Source organism: Ammospiza nelsoni, chromosome Z, assembly GCF_027579445.1.
Source record: "Ammospiza nelsoni isolate bAmmNel1 chromosome Z, bAmmNel1.pri, whole genome shotgun sequence".
In the NCBI taxonomy this organism is placed as follows: Eukaryota; Metazoa; Chordata; class Aves; order Passeriformes; family Passerellidae; genus Ammospiza; species Ammospiza nelsoni.
The window spans coordinates 14345222-14362931 of NC_080669.1; the positions used below are offsets into that span (position 1 = coordinate 14345222).

Here is a 17710-nt window from a genome sequence, read left to right on the forward strand (position 1 = left end):
AGATATTTATCAGTTCACTGTGATAAAATATTGCGTAGTTCATTGAATATTTCATTGTGGTGCCTCTAAGGTTTCAGGAAACACTCTTGGTATAATTTAGGAAATTGTAGTGGATGGGGTTTACTTCAGCTACTCAAATTTTTTCATTTCTTTTTATTATTTCTATTATGTAGGGAAGGGAGGGCTAATATGTTTATATTTGACCAGTTTCAGATTATGCACTTCACCCTTCTCTGTGTGATTCTGAAAGAAAGGTAGCATTTGTTTTATTGCAAAATGTATTTTTCGGTGTTTAGTATTAAAAGTTGCTTTAAGGTTTTGATAGGTTTCATCAGAATGTCAAAACTGCTAACTGCAGAAAGTATCAGCCTAAAGTCTTTCAGAAAAATTAATGTATAATACTTAGAATTGCTACTTCAATACATTCTGTAAGTAATAGTTTGCTTTATTTCCCTTTGTTATTAGTAAATATCTAGTGAAGCTTCTGCTTTAATCTGATAATTTTGAGTTATTTGAAGCTGTCAGATTTAAATATTATTTTCTATTATAAACCAGTAACTTTTGGTGAGACTTAGAAATTTATTTTTTTTACCAGTTGCTACATATTGTTTATATTTGTAGCCTACTCCAGTGGGTTCAATACATTCAGACCCTGCAATGTCTTCAAACAGAGAAGCATATCAGCACAGAGACAGAATGCAACAATCCAAAAATCAGGTAAACTGCTCATCTAAGATTATCAGCATTACTATGTCTTTTGTCTAATGATTTGTGCTATGTTTTTATTATAACTTGAAAATAAAAGTGACTCTAGGTGTTTTTTTGTTTTCACTTTAAGTAGATCTTTGTTAAAGTCTACATATGTAGAGATACATAAATATCTCCTAAAAGCTTGCTTGTTTGAAGCTATGATATAGTGTAGTGAATTTTCTCTCTACTCACACTTCATTATTCGCTATCTCTCCTCCATACACTCTTTCCACTCTTTCCATTCTGACATTTATGTATAACATTTTCACTTTTTTTTAAACCAGGGTAATGACTTAGGTGGTAAAAATGTTAGGAATTCAGAGCTGTGTCAGTTTACCAAAGCAAAATTGGAGGGTTATTTTAGTGTGCTTTTTCTTACTAAGAATTTTGAGGTTTAGCTACTTCAGCTCTGTATGAAAATATTTATGAAGGCACGTGTAAGTATGTTGATAATGTTGAAGTGCATTCTATATAGGGATTGAATGTGTAGCGCTTCTGTACTTCTTAAAAATATGACAGTTAATGCACGACTTGTTTGTTTTAAATTTTTTTTCTTCTTTTGCATAAATCCTGATACATTCAAAAATGTTAGTCAACAGACCATAGGGCAGCTTGGGACTCACAGCAAACCAATCCACATCATTTGAGGGCTCACCTGGCATCTGACAGACATGGTGGCTCTGTACAGGTATTTTCTGCTTCTTTGCATGACCTAAATCAGTTGTTTTGCCTTACATAATACTACTTTCCTGTAATGTATCAGATGATTCATATTTTCATATTAAGATTGCTTATCAGTGATGTTCAGAATGCTGCTATTATTTATTATTTCACAGTTCAGTTGCCAAACTGAAAACAGGTGCTGAAACAATGGAACTTTTTGTTGATGGAATATTTCTTGCATGCTTCTTAGTTAAAGTCAAAAATAAAACAGTTGAGCTGTCTTTTTTACAGAATATATACTTAGCTCAGTGAAAACAACTGAAGTTTAGACTTTAAATGTGTTAATTGTATTAGCAACTGAAACCCAATATTCACTGAATTATGTTGTTCAAGCTGTGGTTTTTGTTCCTTAAGTAAACATCAAATTAAAATGCTACTTAGTGATGTTTTCTTAAACTTCACTCCATTATTCAAACAGTAATTTACTAGAAAAAGGTTCCCAGGGCAGCACCTCACACATCTCAGTGAAAAAACCTGTAGAAACCAAAAGTTTTTCCTATATTATTAGTTTATTTCCTCTTCAAAGAGCTATTTTCCTGGTTTGTTTTCAATTTTTAAAACTAATTTTTGAAATTTTTGATGTCTTATTCTTTGAATATATATAGATGTGAAATAGTTGGAGTAATGTGTGAGGAATTAATACCAGGAGATTCAAAATGCCAACTGTGAAGTCTACATGAGATTTTGAGCTTTGAGGCCAAAATGAAAATGGCTCAGCTTTGTGAAGTCTTATCTGGGCAGGGGTTGTGTGTGGAAATTGTTGCTGCATTTTTGATTATGACCATCTAAGTTACATTCGTTTCTTCTGAAGTTTTTGATTTGGAAAAAAGATTGTCATGGCCTGAAGAAAGAGTGAAAAGTTCAGGATACAGAAAACAAGGCTGCAGTTCTGTCAGTGTAATAGCATTCTCTAAATTTTGTTACTTTAGAAACAGCTGTCATGTGTAGTGTAACAAAATCTAATCGGTGATAATCATTACAGTGTATAAATAAAAATTTAAAAGTTGTTCTTCCCATTAACAAATGTTTAAAAAAGCCTTCTTTAACCATATTTTAGGTTAGAAAAATACACATTGAATTAGTTAGATTACAGTTAGTAGAACTTTCAAAGTGTCATATGATTCTGTTGGCAATTGTGGCACTTCAGAAGTCTTTTATTCTTTGTCAGGTAAAATGTAATGATCACAAGAAATTTTCCTCCATTGTAAAATAGGCTAAATACCCTTCAGGGATGGGGAGAACATTTTCTAGGAAATAACACAAATAACACTAGTATTCCTTACTGTTAATATAGTGTTGTTTCAGTTCTTTCTCCTCACAGGATACAGGCAGTCTGAATGAGTTCAGATCATTTAGATCTGTTGAGGCTAAGCAATTGCCACGTGAATGAGAGCACTGTGCAAAACTGCAGCCGTATGTCTTTGAAGATCAAGTGTTGTGCAGCAGGATGTTTTCAGATTGGATTGCTTTTTTGTTGTGGAGTGGTCATGCTTCCTTATTAAGGGCACTTATAAAATCACATAGTATCTCCAGTTATGCTGTGACATAGCCCCTGGCTGTTATCAAATACATCTTTGTTGCAGGGATACTAACTGAATCATGCTATTTGTTGTTTCATTAGCTAGCTACTTTAGTAGGATTCTTAGTTGCTTCCAAGGAGACAAATACTAAAAGTCATACCGAAAATTGTTCAAAGGTAAAGTTGAGTCTGAGGTGTGAAATTAAAGTGCATTTTTTTCTGTGATTTTAGTGAGCCATTGCTCATCTTTGAGATCAGTTTTATTAATTTTTCTGCGAGATATGAAGATCCGTCAGATTATTTCAAAGTGACAGTGGAATGTTTTTAGGTCAATGCTGTTAGTCATCTGTAATACTACTGCTGATGTCATCTCTTAGGCTCTTTTTTAGATGATTATTCAAATGTGCTAGTGATTCTTTTCTGTGACATATTAACATTGAGGGAACTGAGTGTTGGTGATGTATGTTTGTTAGCATACATTTGTATGCTATTAGTGATAAGTTGAAGTGGGAACCATTGAGGTTCAAACTAGTATTTCATTAACAGATATTGTTCTACTTTTTGTACTAATTTAATTTTTCCCAGACCCTAGGCTTGTGGTCAAAACATCCTAATGTGCTTAGACATGTCTAATTTTACTTTGTAGATACAATTAAAGTTCAAATAGTACTAGGAAATTGAGTTGTAAAGGGAAGACATCCCTTCTTCCACTTACCTCAGTCAATTTTTCTAGTTCATGCAGACTTATTAATGATCAACTCATCCCTCCCAGCAATTTGTTCAACAACTTTTGTGCCTTTGTTCTCGTAAGTTTGTCTCACTTCTCAAAATGTCAGTTGTACAACAGTGAATTATTTTTTTCTCTGCATGAGCTGCAATCTGCTTGCGCTGTCATAAAGACTGTATTAATCTCTTCCATTGCTATTTTTTCCATTACTTACTAACTGGTCTTCTTTCTCTTTTCTCTTTCTTTTTTCCCATTGGGAAATTCTTTAAAAGGAGGTTAGATGGAAAGATTAGATTAAAGAGTTCTCAGTAAAGTACTTAAGAACTGCTTGAAAGACTTTTGTATTTGATTTAAGTAGTTTTCAGTTGCCCAATTCCTCTCCTTCAAGAAGTCAAGATAGTAAAGTGTTAGATGAAACAAATCAATCTTGCTGAGCTTTTGTGAGCTAAAAAGGTATTGTGGTAACTTTTATTCTTTTGTATTTCCTGAAAACTTTTTGAAGGTAAAACAAAGAATTGTGTAGTATCACTAATGAAATCCTTAGAGATGTAGCCTGGCTTTATTTTTTGAGTGAAGAATTCATTTACTGAGATTCTTAATGGGATTAAGGGGTTTTTTTCTATGTCTATTCCAAATTTTTGCAATTCCTTGGTGTGACTACAGTAATGAAATTCAGCAAAATTTGTTTTTTATAGCAGCCTTTCTAACTGATTTTTGAACATAGCGAGTAAAAAATCAGTTAGTGTACTAATCCAGAACAAAGTATAGAGACTGAAGATTTAATGTCACCATTTAGGGATTTGGTATTTTGGTTTAACTGTGTCTTGGCCTTTGTCAAGCTTCCAGAGGACCATGTATGTAAGAAATCAGTCTATTTCACAGTGAATGTGTCATTAATAGGTAGTAGGTAGAATTTTTGTTTCTCTACCTCATGGCATAGAGACTATCAAGAAATAACCAGTGATGCATATGCTTCTTTATATAGGTGATCTTAAAACTTTTAAAGAACTGATTAAATTTGAAGGAACTAAATTTAGACCAGGATGAAGTTATAAAAATGCTTAAAGTAGTTTTAGGTTTTCAGTTTAGTCGTTATTCTCTCACTTGAAAATAGGTGAATAGCTTAAGTTAATCTTGAATATTGCAACACTTCTAATTTGAAGCTTTTAAAATATTTGGTTTTTGAAATGTAATTATGTTACTATTCAGGGAAAAATGTTCATGTACATTTTGTAACAGAATTTTTAGATGCAAACCATGACTTAAATATCCTAATTTTTTCACTGTAGTTGTATTCAGGTCTCCTAAGAGATTAATAGTGCCTCTCATTTTTTCATCAGGCTATTGATTTCATCAAAATCCATTCCAACTTGAGTCACAAGCAGAGAAATTAAATTCAAAGTTTCTCTTAAAGCAAATTTAGTTTGATGTTGCTTCTCTCTCCTAAAGTTATAGCTGTTTATGTGAATCTACTGTGATGAATTTTCATTGTGCCTTACTTGTGGTACATTCTGGCTACAAAATTTGGTGTACCACTCCTTCAGTGCATACGATGTCCTCTGGGTGACTTATTCTTGCTCAATTCTGTTATGTTCCCATATCTTTCTGCGTCTGTTGTGCAGATTTTTGAGATGATTCGCTCATAGTTGGAAAAAAAAATGTAATAATTTGCCTTACTAAAGGCTTTTTTAGGTCATACTGCAAAGTACTTTTCTGAGGTAATGTGAAATTAAATTCATACTCCTGATAGCCTTACTGACAGTGGAATTGATGCAGTCCTGCCTATCTCTTGTACTCCTTTGTATGAGTCTTTGTTAGTTTTATTCTCTTTTATTAGTGAGGAGCTCCTAGAGCTGCTTTTAGCAGTAGTAGATTTGAGTGAAAGTCAGGTCATTTGTGGTTCTGGAGAAGCATGAATGATCCTGATTTTTGGATTTATGCTATATATGCTTTGGTTCGCTTACGCTTTCAATGGGTGTAACTCTTTCCAGAAAGAAGAACATCATGTTCCTCCCATCTAAACTGTGTCATGCAACAGACACTTCATAGAATTTGTTTATGTATTTGGTGAATGTGTATGGCTGAGTTTGAAGTCAGTTTGAAAAATAAGCTGCAGTAAGCTTTGTTCTTTCTTACCACATAGTAGTGCATTGACCCCAGCAGAGGGTGATTTTGGCTCCTATAAAGAGGAAGTCAGCTTAGATTAGTACAGCACATGCATAATACTTATAATATTACTCATGCAGGAAGGACTTTTATACACGTACTGTCAAGTTTTCCAATTCAAATGAAGATGTGTACATAGTTAAGTTTGATCTCTTTTTTTAAATGTGTTGTCCAAGATAATAGATATCATTGAACAGGTGCTCCTGGCAAAGAAGTGTGAAGGAAAGTGTCACATGAATGCCCCACAGATGCTACAGTTTGCCTGTATGCTTGATATCTGTGTAAAAGTCCTACATTTTTTCATTTGTTTTTTAGGAAAAGAGAACAGGAGTTCTTGCAAATGCCTTTGCAGACTGTGACCTGTTATTTACAATAGTCAGGAATGCTAAGTTGTACTGTGTTTGCTTCCCATCCAGAAAGGGCCATATATCTGTCTTGCTATTTCTTGATGTGCCCTACTTCTCTTTGGGTAAACTGAGGGTTTCTGTTTCTCATCAACAACTTTTACACTTTTACTCAGTCTTGAGCATGGATCTGAGGTTCTTTTTAAGCTTAGATTATAGAGCAGAAATCCTGCACTATAAGGGCTGCAGGCAAGGCTGACTACAATATTAATTGGGTGACATTGCTTTATATGGATTAGTGCAGGCTATAGTTGTGGTTAGTTATGTAGTTAGGCGCAGGGAGCTCCATGTGAGCATGACCCCACCAGTGATCCCTTCCAGCCATAACCATTCTGTGCTTCCTTTGGAATCAAACTCATTTGATGGTCAAGTTGAGTAAAGTTTTTTTTACCCTTACATTTTTTATGACTGCACCTATCTTAATTAGCAAATACTTGTGATGCACTTTTCCACTCTGGGTATTTTACAAGAAACAATGGAATTACCTTCACAGTAAGATACCTAGCGAGGTGGTTGGGATAATACTGTATCCCTGTTCTTAGTAAATATGTAATGATGACAACTCAGAATATTCTGTGACTCTGTAAAACCCAATAACTAGTAACCCAGGATATTTGGTCAGGATGCCTGCCTCACTATCTTAAGGTTTGTTAAAGTACAATTCCTACTTATTTCTGCCAGTGAATGTGAAGTGCTTCTGTCATGCCCAGTGATACAAAACTAAGCTTAAGACACCTAGTTGAAACTCCAGTGACTTACTTACCATTGCAGGAATAAAGTCCAGTCTCCTATGATTCCTTCAGTTATATTGACTAAAATTTAGGTAGTTAGATTCCCGCAATCTCGCATGTCATTAATTTTGTTACGAGCCTGCAGGATGTTTTTTTAGCAGTGGTTCCTATTTTAGTGAAATTTGAAAAAGAAGAAAACTTGGCCTGATGTTGGCAAAGGGCACGGAAAATGTCTTGAGTGCAGCAAACTTCTGAGATGCAGTGCTTAGTTACAATAGGAACCACAAAACAAACCTCAGTAGGCTAGGCTCTTAGCTCTGGTTATAAATAGATGAGACATAACTGCAATAACAAGAGGAGAGCTTGGAAGAGTGAGGGAAATAATATTATGGTAGTGATTTTCTTTCCCTCTCATCTACCTTAATCTCTGACTATCAGCCAACAGCTGGTTATAATCTTGAATTACAGACTACTCTTAGTGGCTCTAGAGCTGATTAATTGTTTACAGATGTTTTCTGCAAACTTTTATATTATTTGTCCAGAATTACATTTTTGTGCTTGTGGCTTGCCGAGCAGTTGCTGCTATTTAATAGCTGGTAGACCTTTCCATGGAGTCAAGTCAACACTTTAGTGGGTCAATTAGCACTGTCAGCAGCTCTGATCAGGTAGGCACTTGTCTACGCCAGTTAACCATCTTCCTTTTTGTATTCTGTGGGGTTGATAATGGAGAGGCCTCTGGAATGTCTCCATTTGTGATGCAGGAAAGCTGACAGGAACTGTGAGAGGGAATATTGGGTTCCACTTAGTTTAAAGTCTCAACAAATATTGAGAGAACCAAACTAGAGAACCACAGCTTTCACGGTGACTTGAACAATTTACATAGAAATATCATGGCAAACTAACAGGAATGAAGATTAATCTAATTTTTATAATTTTTTTTAGCAGTAGATTTTTTCATGTCATAAAAATCAAACATCATATACTCTTATGTCTAGAAGACAGCCTTAGTTTTTCCCTCTTCAGGTGAGTGTCCTTTGAGATACAACTGAAGCAGACCTTCATATTCAGTGTGAATATAAAGAGCTAAACCAAGTAACATAAATACACCAAAGGAGCAGAGATAGGGTTAGACCGACTGAATTGGTATTGGAAAAGTGCTTAGTGCCTTCCCTTAGGGCTCTGAAGAGATGTGGGGGAAATTAGTAAATGACATCCACAGAGTTGCTTTGCTTCATCCATTCACTGTGAGTTCATTGTAGAGGTTAGTTCCATTAATAGATATGAAAGGAGAATTAGAAGAGCACAGGGTTGCCAGAATTAAACCTGGAGAAAATACTGTTACTGGAATAAAAATAACTGTAGAAATAACAAAAAATACTGTTTTTTTAAGATGTATTGGAACCTTAGGAATTAACAAATGTATGTCTGACACTAGTATATTTTCAGGTCTTTCTTCTGATTTCAGGTAGTAAGCTCAACAAATGGAGAGCTGAACACGGATGACCCAACTGCAGGCCGTTCAAATGCACCCATCACAGCTCCTGCAGAAGTAGAAGTAATGGATGAAACAAAGTATGTCCTTCTTTTTATCCTCTTTGTATCTTTTGTGCTCAGCTGCTTCAATATTTTTTATATAGTTTTTCAGAAAATATTGTCTGAACTGAATAGCTGTTGGTGAGGAGCAAAACTACAGTGCTATACTTAATTTTGTCTTTAAGTTTCTAATTAGTAGAGTTCCTATAGCTTGTGCTTTTTAAGCCTAAGCCTTTAATGACATGTCTTGCTGTGCTGGCTAGAGAAGTGCATGCATTTTTGATGTTTCAACTAATTTTGAAATATTTATTTTAAGATAGTGTTGTGACTACCAAAAGCCATGCGTAGAACATGTAAAATTCTTCCTCTATATTGTATTGATTCTCTTTTTTCCTTTGCTCTCTTTCTGTATAGCTGCCAGAAAGTGTTGAACATGTGGTGAGTTATACTGAACAGGCAGGCAGAAATAGCCCCAGGAGCTTTGTTCTTTTTATTTTGTTTAAAACTAACTTCAGAAAACTTTAAAATATCTATTTAGAAATGCCAAAATACATTTTAATTCTGTGAAACGATTAACTATTTTTACAAAACGCCACCTTCAGGAGCTGTTCTGCCTGCTTCAAAGCCTGCTTGCTTTTAAGTTGTGTAGTTTGTGATGTACTTTACATCAACCTTTTTAATGGCTACTAGAATATTTTTTTCTTATTTTCTATTCTGTTTGAAAGGGGAAAGCATTCTTTTCAAATATTGTAGCATTCAGCTAGTGTATTAACATCTGGAAAATAATTCACATGAATAAGTAGTAATTGCTAGCAGATGTTTGAACTTTTCCAATTATCTCTGTAAACAAACTATTTACCAAAGTATTAATCTGTGACAACTTTCTAACTAATCACTAAAACATAACTTCAGAGTTCCTTAATTCTTAATTATATCCAGTGCAATGGAGGGGAAAAATATTAAGATCTGTTACCATGGGATGGACAACTAATATTTATGTAGTAGTATTTTTGAGTAGTAAACTTAGACTTGAAAAATAGTACAGAACAATATTCTTGGTAGCTAAAGGTGATATGAATTCCAACATGTTTCATTTGATAATTGTGCTTGAAATAGGATTTTACAAGGGTATGGATTTAGTTTATCATAAAATAAAGGCACACAGGTATGAAGGATACATTAGTATCTGCATTATTGCTCTGCTACATTAGTAGCAGAGCAATTCACTTGCAGCAATTTTTCTAGGACCCATTTTCCTGACTTTAGATAAAAGGGAAATTTCTCAAAGTGAAATTCTTTTTGAAGCAAGTGTTCCACAAATCCTGGTTCTGATAGGTAAGCTTTATTTGCAAGTTTAATTAATAATTTTGAATGGCAGTGTCTGTAGGGCCCCATTTTTGCACTGGCTTTCTCAGGGAACCACTGAGGAGAGCTACATTCTTTGCTGCCATCTTTGTGGAGTATGGTATTATTTTACTGTGAAAAATGTATCTGTTCATATATATATATATGAAACAGAAAAAATCCAAAGGCGCAAGGATATTGATAGGTTGCCCATAGCTAAATTCCCTATTCCCTCTTTTCAAATAAGCACAGTGATAATCTTCCTTATGCTCAGCTCATGTGGGCACAGAAAAAGATTAAATTTCTTGTACTTTGAGTAGTGATTAGCACAATTAAACCCATTTTTAGTTCCCTATTTTAATTGGTTATCTGCAGAAAGTTAAGAGAATTCTCAGGAGCCAAGATGCTCAGCTGCTTGAGAAGTATAGGAGTTCACTTTTTCTGATATGAATACATAATGGACAAATACTCTATCCGTGACCTTTTTGGCCTACTCTTAATTAGCTTGGTTACAGACAAAATCCCTAGTCTCAGTGTCCTGCTCTTTAGATTGATTTTCTTGTTTTTGAGTATGTAACACTCAAATTAGTGTTTCAGCACTGTCTGTTTAAACTCAAGTTTCCTGAGTGACTAGAGGTTTTTCTGGGGGTAGTTTTCTATATTTTGAAATTATTTTATATTTTAACAGTTAATTAACACACATGCATGCCCTCTCACCCTCACCCCCTCTTCAGCTTTAGTATCAAACATCAATGCATAGGTAAACATATTTTTTCAGAAATAGCACTTAGAAGATTTTAATTTTACATTTTAACATTGTAATTGCAAGCCTAATATCAAAAAGGGTTGTGACACATTCAAACATATGTTTATAGATTTTACACTGTGGAACAGGTTAAGGGAATGGGATTACTAGTATCCTTCATGTCTGTGACATGGATATTTTTTCTTCTAAGGAGACATTGGATGGCAAGGACGTGTCTAACTTTGTGCCTCTTTCATAATCTTCTTTCCGCCTGAAAGTATGAACAAAGCTAACCTCTCTTGCTCATATCTTCTGTTTGTAATGTTTCCTTATACTCTGAAAAGACAAACTTGAATCTTATTTAGAAATGCTTCATTCTTTGTTTTAGATGTTTCCTTAGTTTTAGAAACTTAGCATGACTATATCTTCTTTTAAAAGGAGTGCCCCTAATGAGGGATTGTCCCCATTATGTAGGATTTTAATTGTGAACATAAGTGTAATTTAGGTGAATATTTGAGCTTCTGCTACCATTTCAGGTGAAATCCTGTAAATCAGAAAGGATAAGTTTGGGGTTTTTTAATTCTGTAAGGATTTTATTGTTTTGGGACATTTAACCAACATTCAACCAAACATTTCATTGTTCAGTAATTATTTATCTACTCACATGCAGTATATATTCTAAATCTTATGCCGTGTCATTTTCATGGTGGGTGTGCAACTAGCATGACTTAGCAGTGGGTGCTGTGTTTTGGGAAATCTGGTGGGTTTGGTTTTTTTGTTTGTGAGTGTTGGGGGTGGAGGGGGTTGTTGGTTCTTTTTGTTGGTTTGGGTTTTTAGAAAAGTTACTTTCTGCCCACTTTCAGTTGTTACTTAAAGAAGTTGTAAAGCAAGGAGAAAACTAACCTGATCACTGTGCTGCCCTGACACTTGGGGATCTGCAGATCTATCTATAGTCTTCTACAGATGCCCTTTCATTTATCACTGAGTAATTACCCTGTCTTTCCTCTTTGCTAGCCACAGAACAGTTGCTTCTGTGAAACATGTGTGATTTGGATAACCAAAAGGCTCTTCTGTGGGAAGGCAGAGAAGGGCAAAAAGGAAGTGATTATATGATCTGTCCTTTTTGCATCTTGCATCTTTTTTGCCACTTTTAACACTTGTTTCTAATCCTACAGTAAAGTGCCTGCCACATGCTTGATGGCAAAGAAAAAAACATAGCTGTCTAAACACAAATGACAAATTAAGTTGCTTTAGAATTTTGGCCTAAGGTGCTGTTCAACTGGAAGGAAGGGTATTTAACAGGAAAATGATATGATAATGACCTAGGAAGGAAAAAACTGTTCAAAACTATAATGCTGAGATTGCTACCTCAGATAATACCTCAAAAGACACTTTAGATTGTACAGGAAAAGTGCAGTATTCTTTGCACTTTATAGATTGTTGTTATACTGCTGATTCTAGAAATGTTAAATAAACTGCAGATGAAGGTTAGCAGTCATTAAATACTTTATTTTTAAAAAATCCTTTCCTAGAAGTAGAAATTTTTAAAAATTACCTCTTCCGTATTTTGTATGCATATTGAATAGTATTTGTGGTTTAATAGTCCTTAATAAAGCACCTATCTATAGCTTTAAATATAGCTCTGAGCAATATAATATCTGTATTATGTAAAAGTGACAATAACCCCCTCTAGCGACAGTAAGCTGAAGAACAAGCCTGCATTTCTGTTACGAATTATACTCGTGGAGAGATTATGCCCTGTGAATCTCTGACTCAGGGTTATGTTTCTTTCAGAAATTTTATTGTCAGGCAATAGAGTCTGTTCTACCATAATCCCATTTAAAGGTGCATATACTTTAAAATTGCATTTATTTGGCCTTGGAAGCCAATTTGAAGTCTAGCACCTCTAGATTTAAAAACCACAGTGTTTAAGTGTACTTCAGTTTCTATTTCCAAAACAGTCCTATGGTTTACAATTCATCATGGAATTTGCATTCCTTTAATCCTTTTTAGATGTGTTATATGTTATTAATTTATTTATTTTTCCACACCAAATAAAAGTTTTCAGCATTTAATGATTTCTCCTTGAATTGAAATTTAGTTGAATAGTTTCTATAGTTTAACAAAACCAAGCAAAAAAACTGTTAATAGAAGTTACACTCATTATAGTAGTATTATGCAAACTCCAGAAGACCAGAGGACTAAAAAAGCTGTGCTTTATGTTGCTTAAAAATAGAACTTTTGATTTTACCATTGCATGATGCCCTTTTTCTCTGGTTGACAGAGAAGTAGGAGAAGGAATAAAAAACTGGATGAGATTTGCAGCAAAGATGAGTTAAAATTTTCTAGTAAGAAAAGCAAGAAGACCTAAAGTGTCCTTGAATTGCAGAGAGGATCCAAGTAGTCCTAAATGTTTAAGAAGTATGATCTACTTGGGTTGTGATCCATATAAATAAAGTTTATTTAAAAATAGAGTGAAGAGTTAAAATTCTAGATAGCTGTTCTAGAATATAAATTGTCTACTGGACTTCCATCTTCCTACACAGTTACTTATGTAACCTGTATATTCTAATGTTATAAATCAAAACAGAATTTTTCTTTGGGCTTTCCCTAAGGCATGCTAATCTTGAGCAAGTATAAAAGTGATTTACCATCACAGATGAGGGTAGGGTTTCCTCATCTACAAGATCATAGGATAATTCATATTGAAAGGAGGAGAACTGCTTTGCTTTGATACATGGCATATATAAAATACTTGGGGTGAAAAAGAAATTAAACTAAATTGGGATTCATAGATCTACAAGTGGATTCAAAGCTTAAGTGATAATGAATGTTAGTGGTTATAGGCAGATGCTAAAAAAGGGTTAGTAGTTATGGGGGAATTTCAGTTACAGTCAGTGGCTCCTACCCTTCAAAACCAATTATATTTCTTCTTTAAGAAATACTTCAAATTTAGTAAATACAGTATGATACTTCTGCTAGCTGTTAAAATACTTATCTGTGTAGTTTCCCCTACTGAATTTTAATTTTGGGCTTCCTTTTCATCAATAACGAATGTTTTCTTCTACTGAAAGTTATGTAACTCTCAGAGCAGTTCTGGTCTGCCTCTGCCCACTGCTACTTTTTCAGTGACTGAGCAACAGGTGCCTTGGATATTTTGAGAAGGTAACTTCTGTCTCCCCTAACTTTGGATGTTGTTCTCACCCCCTGTAGAACCTTATTTTTAGACCCTTAGTCTCCCTGATTTTTAAATGCTTTCCCCATTTCCCATATTCCAAACTAAATCATCTGGATTCCTTTTGAATTTTCATGACATAAATGCTTGGTGAACTTAAGGATTTACTGATCAAGGCTATTCATGCAGTACATTTATATTTTCACTACTGCTGTACTTCATAGTTTAAGACTCATCATTGTATAGTGCTGCAAGTGAGAATTCAGTAACCAAACCACAGAACTCCATGGGACAAGCTCTATTAGAGTAGACAACTTGCATGCTCAGTTTTGGTCACACACATTGCGAACAGTTCAGTGTGAAGCTTTACTTTTAAAGGTGGTGTTCAGGACCTGAGAGTTGCTTAAAATAAGCCTAGCAGTACAATTTAAAGGAATTTTTTGTGTGTGCGTGTGTAATTTGTTGTTTTCCTCTTTATTTTCAAAAGTACTTTCTGGACTTCTGCAGTCCTTCTGTATATTATCTATATCTAACTCCCTCCAACTCTTTTTCATTTTGTAGGGTTCTTTCAGGTGCTTTTCAGATTGTCTCAGTTTGCTAAGTGAAATTCACAGTGTTTGTCAGTTTCTTTCATTCACGTAGTATTCAATAAAGCAGAAGAGGGATTATCAGTGTTCTTTATATTTAAGCTGTAATTTTTCACTGTAATATTTATTTTCACAGCACTGAGTCAGAGCATTAATTATGTTGTTCATTAGAATTTTCTTCTAAAATGTCTTGTGGAATAGCCTTGGACAAAGTTCTTCTAAGTTCTGGTTGACAAAGGAAGCTCAAATTGTTTTCTTGTTTTAGCAACAATAGTGTTTTAAGTGCACAGTTTAGGTGACACAGTCATAAGCACAAGCTTCCATTTGGCATATTGCCAGTTAATATGAAAGAGTACTTGGGTAATGGAATATTCTTTATTACAAATACCTTTCTAAGTCAGCCTATAATACCTGTGCTTTTGATACTCTCATCAATACTTAAGGGCTTAATAGCTACTTGCATTTTAGCTTTAGTTTGATACTTTTTACCAAAAAAGGTGAAACGTGTCAAAAATATCTCTACTTCAGTTTCTTTTTCTAATAAATCAATTTCCTGCAGTAGAGCTTAATGATTTCCTTGTGGTGCTGGCTGTACCTGAGCTATGTACTTCAAATGAGACATAGAGTAAATAGTTTAGTTTTGTGGTTTCTTTTATATCAAATGTAATTCATGTCACAATTGCAGGTGCTGCTGCTTATTCAAGCGGAGGAAAAGGAAAACCATCCAGCGCAACAAATGACTAGAACCAAACAGAACACGGGAAAATGCTTATTTGTTCAACTGTTGTCTTGTGATCTTAAAAAAACAACAACAAAACCCAAAGCAAAAACCTCCATAATAAACACATTTTCCGAGGACTCTCTGAGAAACAATATCATGCCTCTGTGCTTTGATTTGGTTCCTCTGCATCCATCTACTGTTTCTTTAATTCATCTCTTCTGAAAGCTTTAAGATATTGTCAAATAGGAGTGCTTCTTTGACCATCAACATACGGACCAATGAAATGATAGAAAATGAACAGTATCTTGAGCAAAACTGAACTTGAGAAGTATTTCTTCTTTCCTAGGAAGTAGCAGCAGTGTCTTAGATGAAGACGGATGTCATAAATCACTTATTTCAGTTTGTAGCAGTGTATCTAAAGCAGTTTTCTTCAAAAATTAAGAAGAAAAATACAGATACACAACAATAATGCAAAATAATAAAATCTTAAGATTTATTTTATGACATTTGCATTGCTTTTCTTCTTTTGCCTCAGTATTACTGGTTAGTCAAATTGTGACTCCAGTCAAATTGCCACTGTCTAGAGATACTGGGGATGCTGGTTTAACTGTTGACAGTTGTCAAAATGCTGGTGCTACTAACAGAAAGTATTTCCATTACCCTTTTGGTTTGAAAACCTGCTTTTCTTTTGCCTACAATGAATACTGCAGTACAGTAGAAGTTATAAGAGTATTTGTGCAAGAATACAAATGTTTGTATAATTTAAGTTGTACATCTGGTAATGTTAACAAGATCAAATTACCTTCAAAAGAGCACTACAGAGCAAATACTGAATCTGGTTAAAGCAGAATAAGTATGAAAGCCTGTATGTTCACTAAGGTAGTTGATGATTGACAGCATCTTTAACTTGAAAATATGGACGTGCCATGTAAAGTTAGAGGTGTACTATGTGTTCTTTAGAAAATAAATGCAATAGAAGTGAGTTAGACTTCTGCCTTCACTGCATACCCTCCCAGAGCATCCCAAATTTCCTGCTTTTTTTTCCTGGAATTTTCTTGTCTTGCAGTGTAAGCTCACTAGTATCATAGGATGGTAAGGATGTGTCTGATGCTTCTCTACAGTTGGATGAAGTGCTTGCAGTATGAACAAACGAACAGTTCTGTAGGCAAGACAGCCCATTTTGTATTTTCTTCTTCAGAAAATACATGCTTCTTTTAAAGTCATAGTGACAGAGTTCTGTTTTTTGTCATGTTTAACTGCCAGTTTTAAAGAAGGACTGTGGAAGATGGAAGTGACTAGATAGATTTATTGACCAAACACAGATTATCTCTGTTTCTTTAGAATTCTTCTAGAGCTAAGTACCATCTTTTTTCCTTTTTCATTTGTCCACAATTATCTTTTGGCATACTTATTTATTTTTCTTCTGTTTTTGTGGTAGCATTTAAAATTTATATAAAAGCAAAGGTACACCTTTGAATTAATCATTGCATTTACAAGGATTTTAATTTTATTTTGTAATTTATTTTTCATTAAGAGCCAAAATTGTATTTTATTGTTTGGATTATGTGCTCATATGTATGCTTCAATCTTTGTCATTATTACTGTTCATGCACTTAAGTTTTGTTTTAGAAAATCTGAACTTGGCCTACAAATGCACACTGTGTAACAGGTCATAAGTTTCCACTCCACCAGGGTGTGTTACTGATTATTTCAGACTCATAAAGTTTTTTCTTTGTTTTAGTTTGAGCCGAGAAGTACGTCACTTGACCATTCTCTTATGAAAACACATCCTTCTTTGTAGTACTTGACCAAATCTGTTGCTTGTACATGTGGTATGTGTATTTCTCACACACCTGGTGAGTTTTATTCTTGGGAGTTTTTCATCTCTACAGTGTTTGTATGATCTGAACTCCATCACAAGAAAGTGTGAATATTATGGACTTACAATGGTTGAATATATAAAAGCTGTTTATTTGCTGAAATTATTAGCAAGACACTAGCTTTTCAGCAATTGAAGTGCTTGATTTTAATGCGGAAGAAGGTTTTCTTCTGGTAAAGCAGTTGGCACTAATGTAGGTATGCCAATATGATTTGCATTTATATAATTTTTCTTCCTGTCTACAGTAAAGAAGTAAACAATGGCTGGATGTCTAAAACTGAAATACATCCCTGTTCAAATGTAAGAAAAAATAAAGATAGTTTTTTAAAATTTGCCTTTTTCCCCCCTTTTCTACAGTCTTAGATGAACTAATGTTTTAGGATATGCTGAACAAATCTAATCTCTTTTGATGCGAATGAATTTGAAAGCATGATTCTCATAATGCCTGACTTAGAGTTGTGTTTGCTTACTTAACAGATGTTACTGGTATGTGCTTTAATGGACCCGATAACAGCAACGGAGTGAGGAGACCTCAATGCACACATTTGAAATCTGCTCATGGATTAAAGTTTATGCTGTCTGTGCCACCTTAAAAAAGACCTGAAGAAGTCTAGGAAATGTATGAAAAGGACATGTTTTGGGTTAGAAGAGACCCTTAAATAACATCTAGTCCAAACATAAAACTCTACTACCCCCTCCAGTGTAA

The 17710-nt window shown here is 34.4% G+C and overlaps 1 protein-coding gene across 14 annotated transcripts in view; it reads left to right on the forward strand.

Moving 5' to 3' along the window:
* The window catches only part of CSNK1G3 (casein kinase 1 gamma 3), a 68217-nt gene extending 52940 nt beyond the window's left edge, over nucleotides 1-15277 (forward strand). For 7 of the 14 annotated variants that reach the window (XM_059492295.1, XM_059492301.1, XM_059492305.1 and 4 more), the window contains 5 exons: nucleotides 622-717; nucleotides 1343-1438; nucleotides 8486-8592; nucleotides 8968-8991; nucleotides 15090-15277. In XM_059492295.1, coding sequence (XP_059348278.1) covers nucleotides 622-717; nucleotides 1343-1438; nucleotides 8486-8592; nucleotides 8968-8991; nucleotides 15090-15144 — 378 coding nt within the window. In that variant the 3' untranslated portion in view covers nucleotides 15145-15277. Of the gene's footprint in view, nucleotides 1-595; nucleotides 718-1342; nucleotides 1439-8485; nucleotides 8593-8967; nucleotides 8995-15089 lie in introns of those variants that run through there. The other 7 variants (XR_009420418.1, XR_009420419.1, XM_059492298.1 and 4 more) reach the window with 7 other exon arrangements.
* The last annotated feature ends 2433 nt before the right edge of the window (nucleotides 15278-17710 follow it).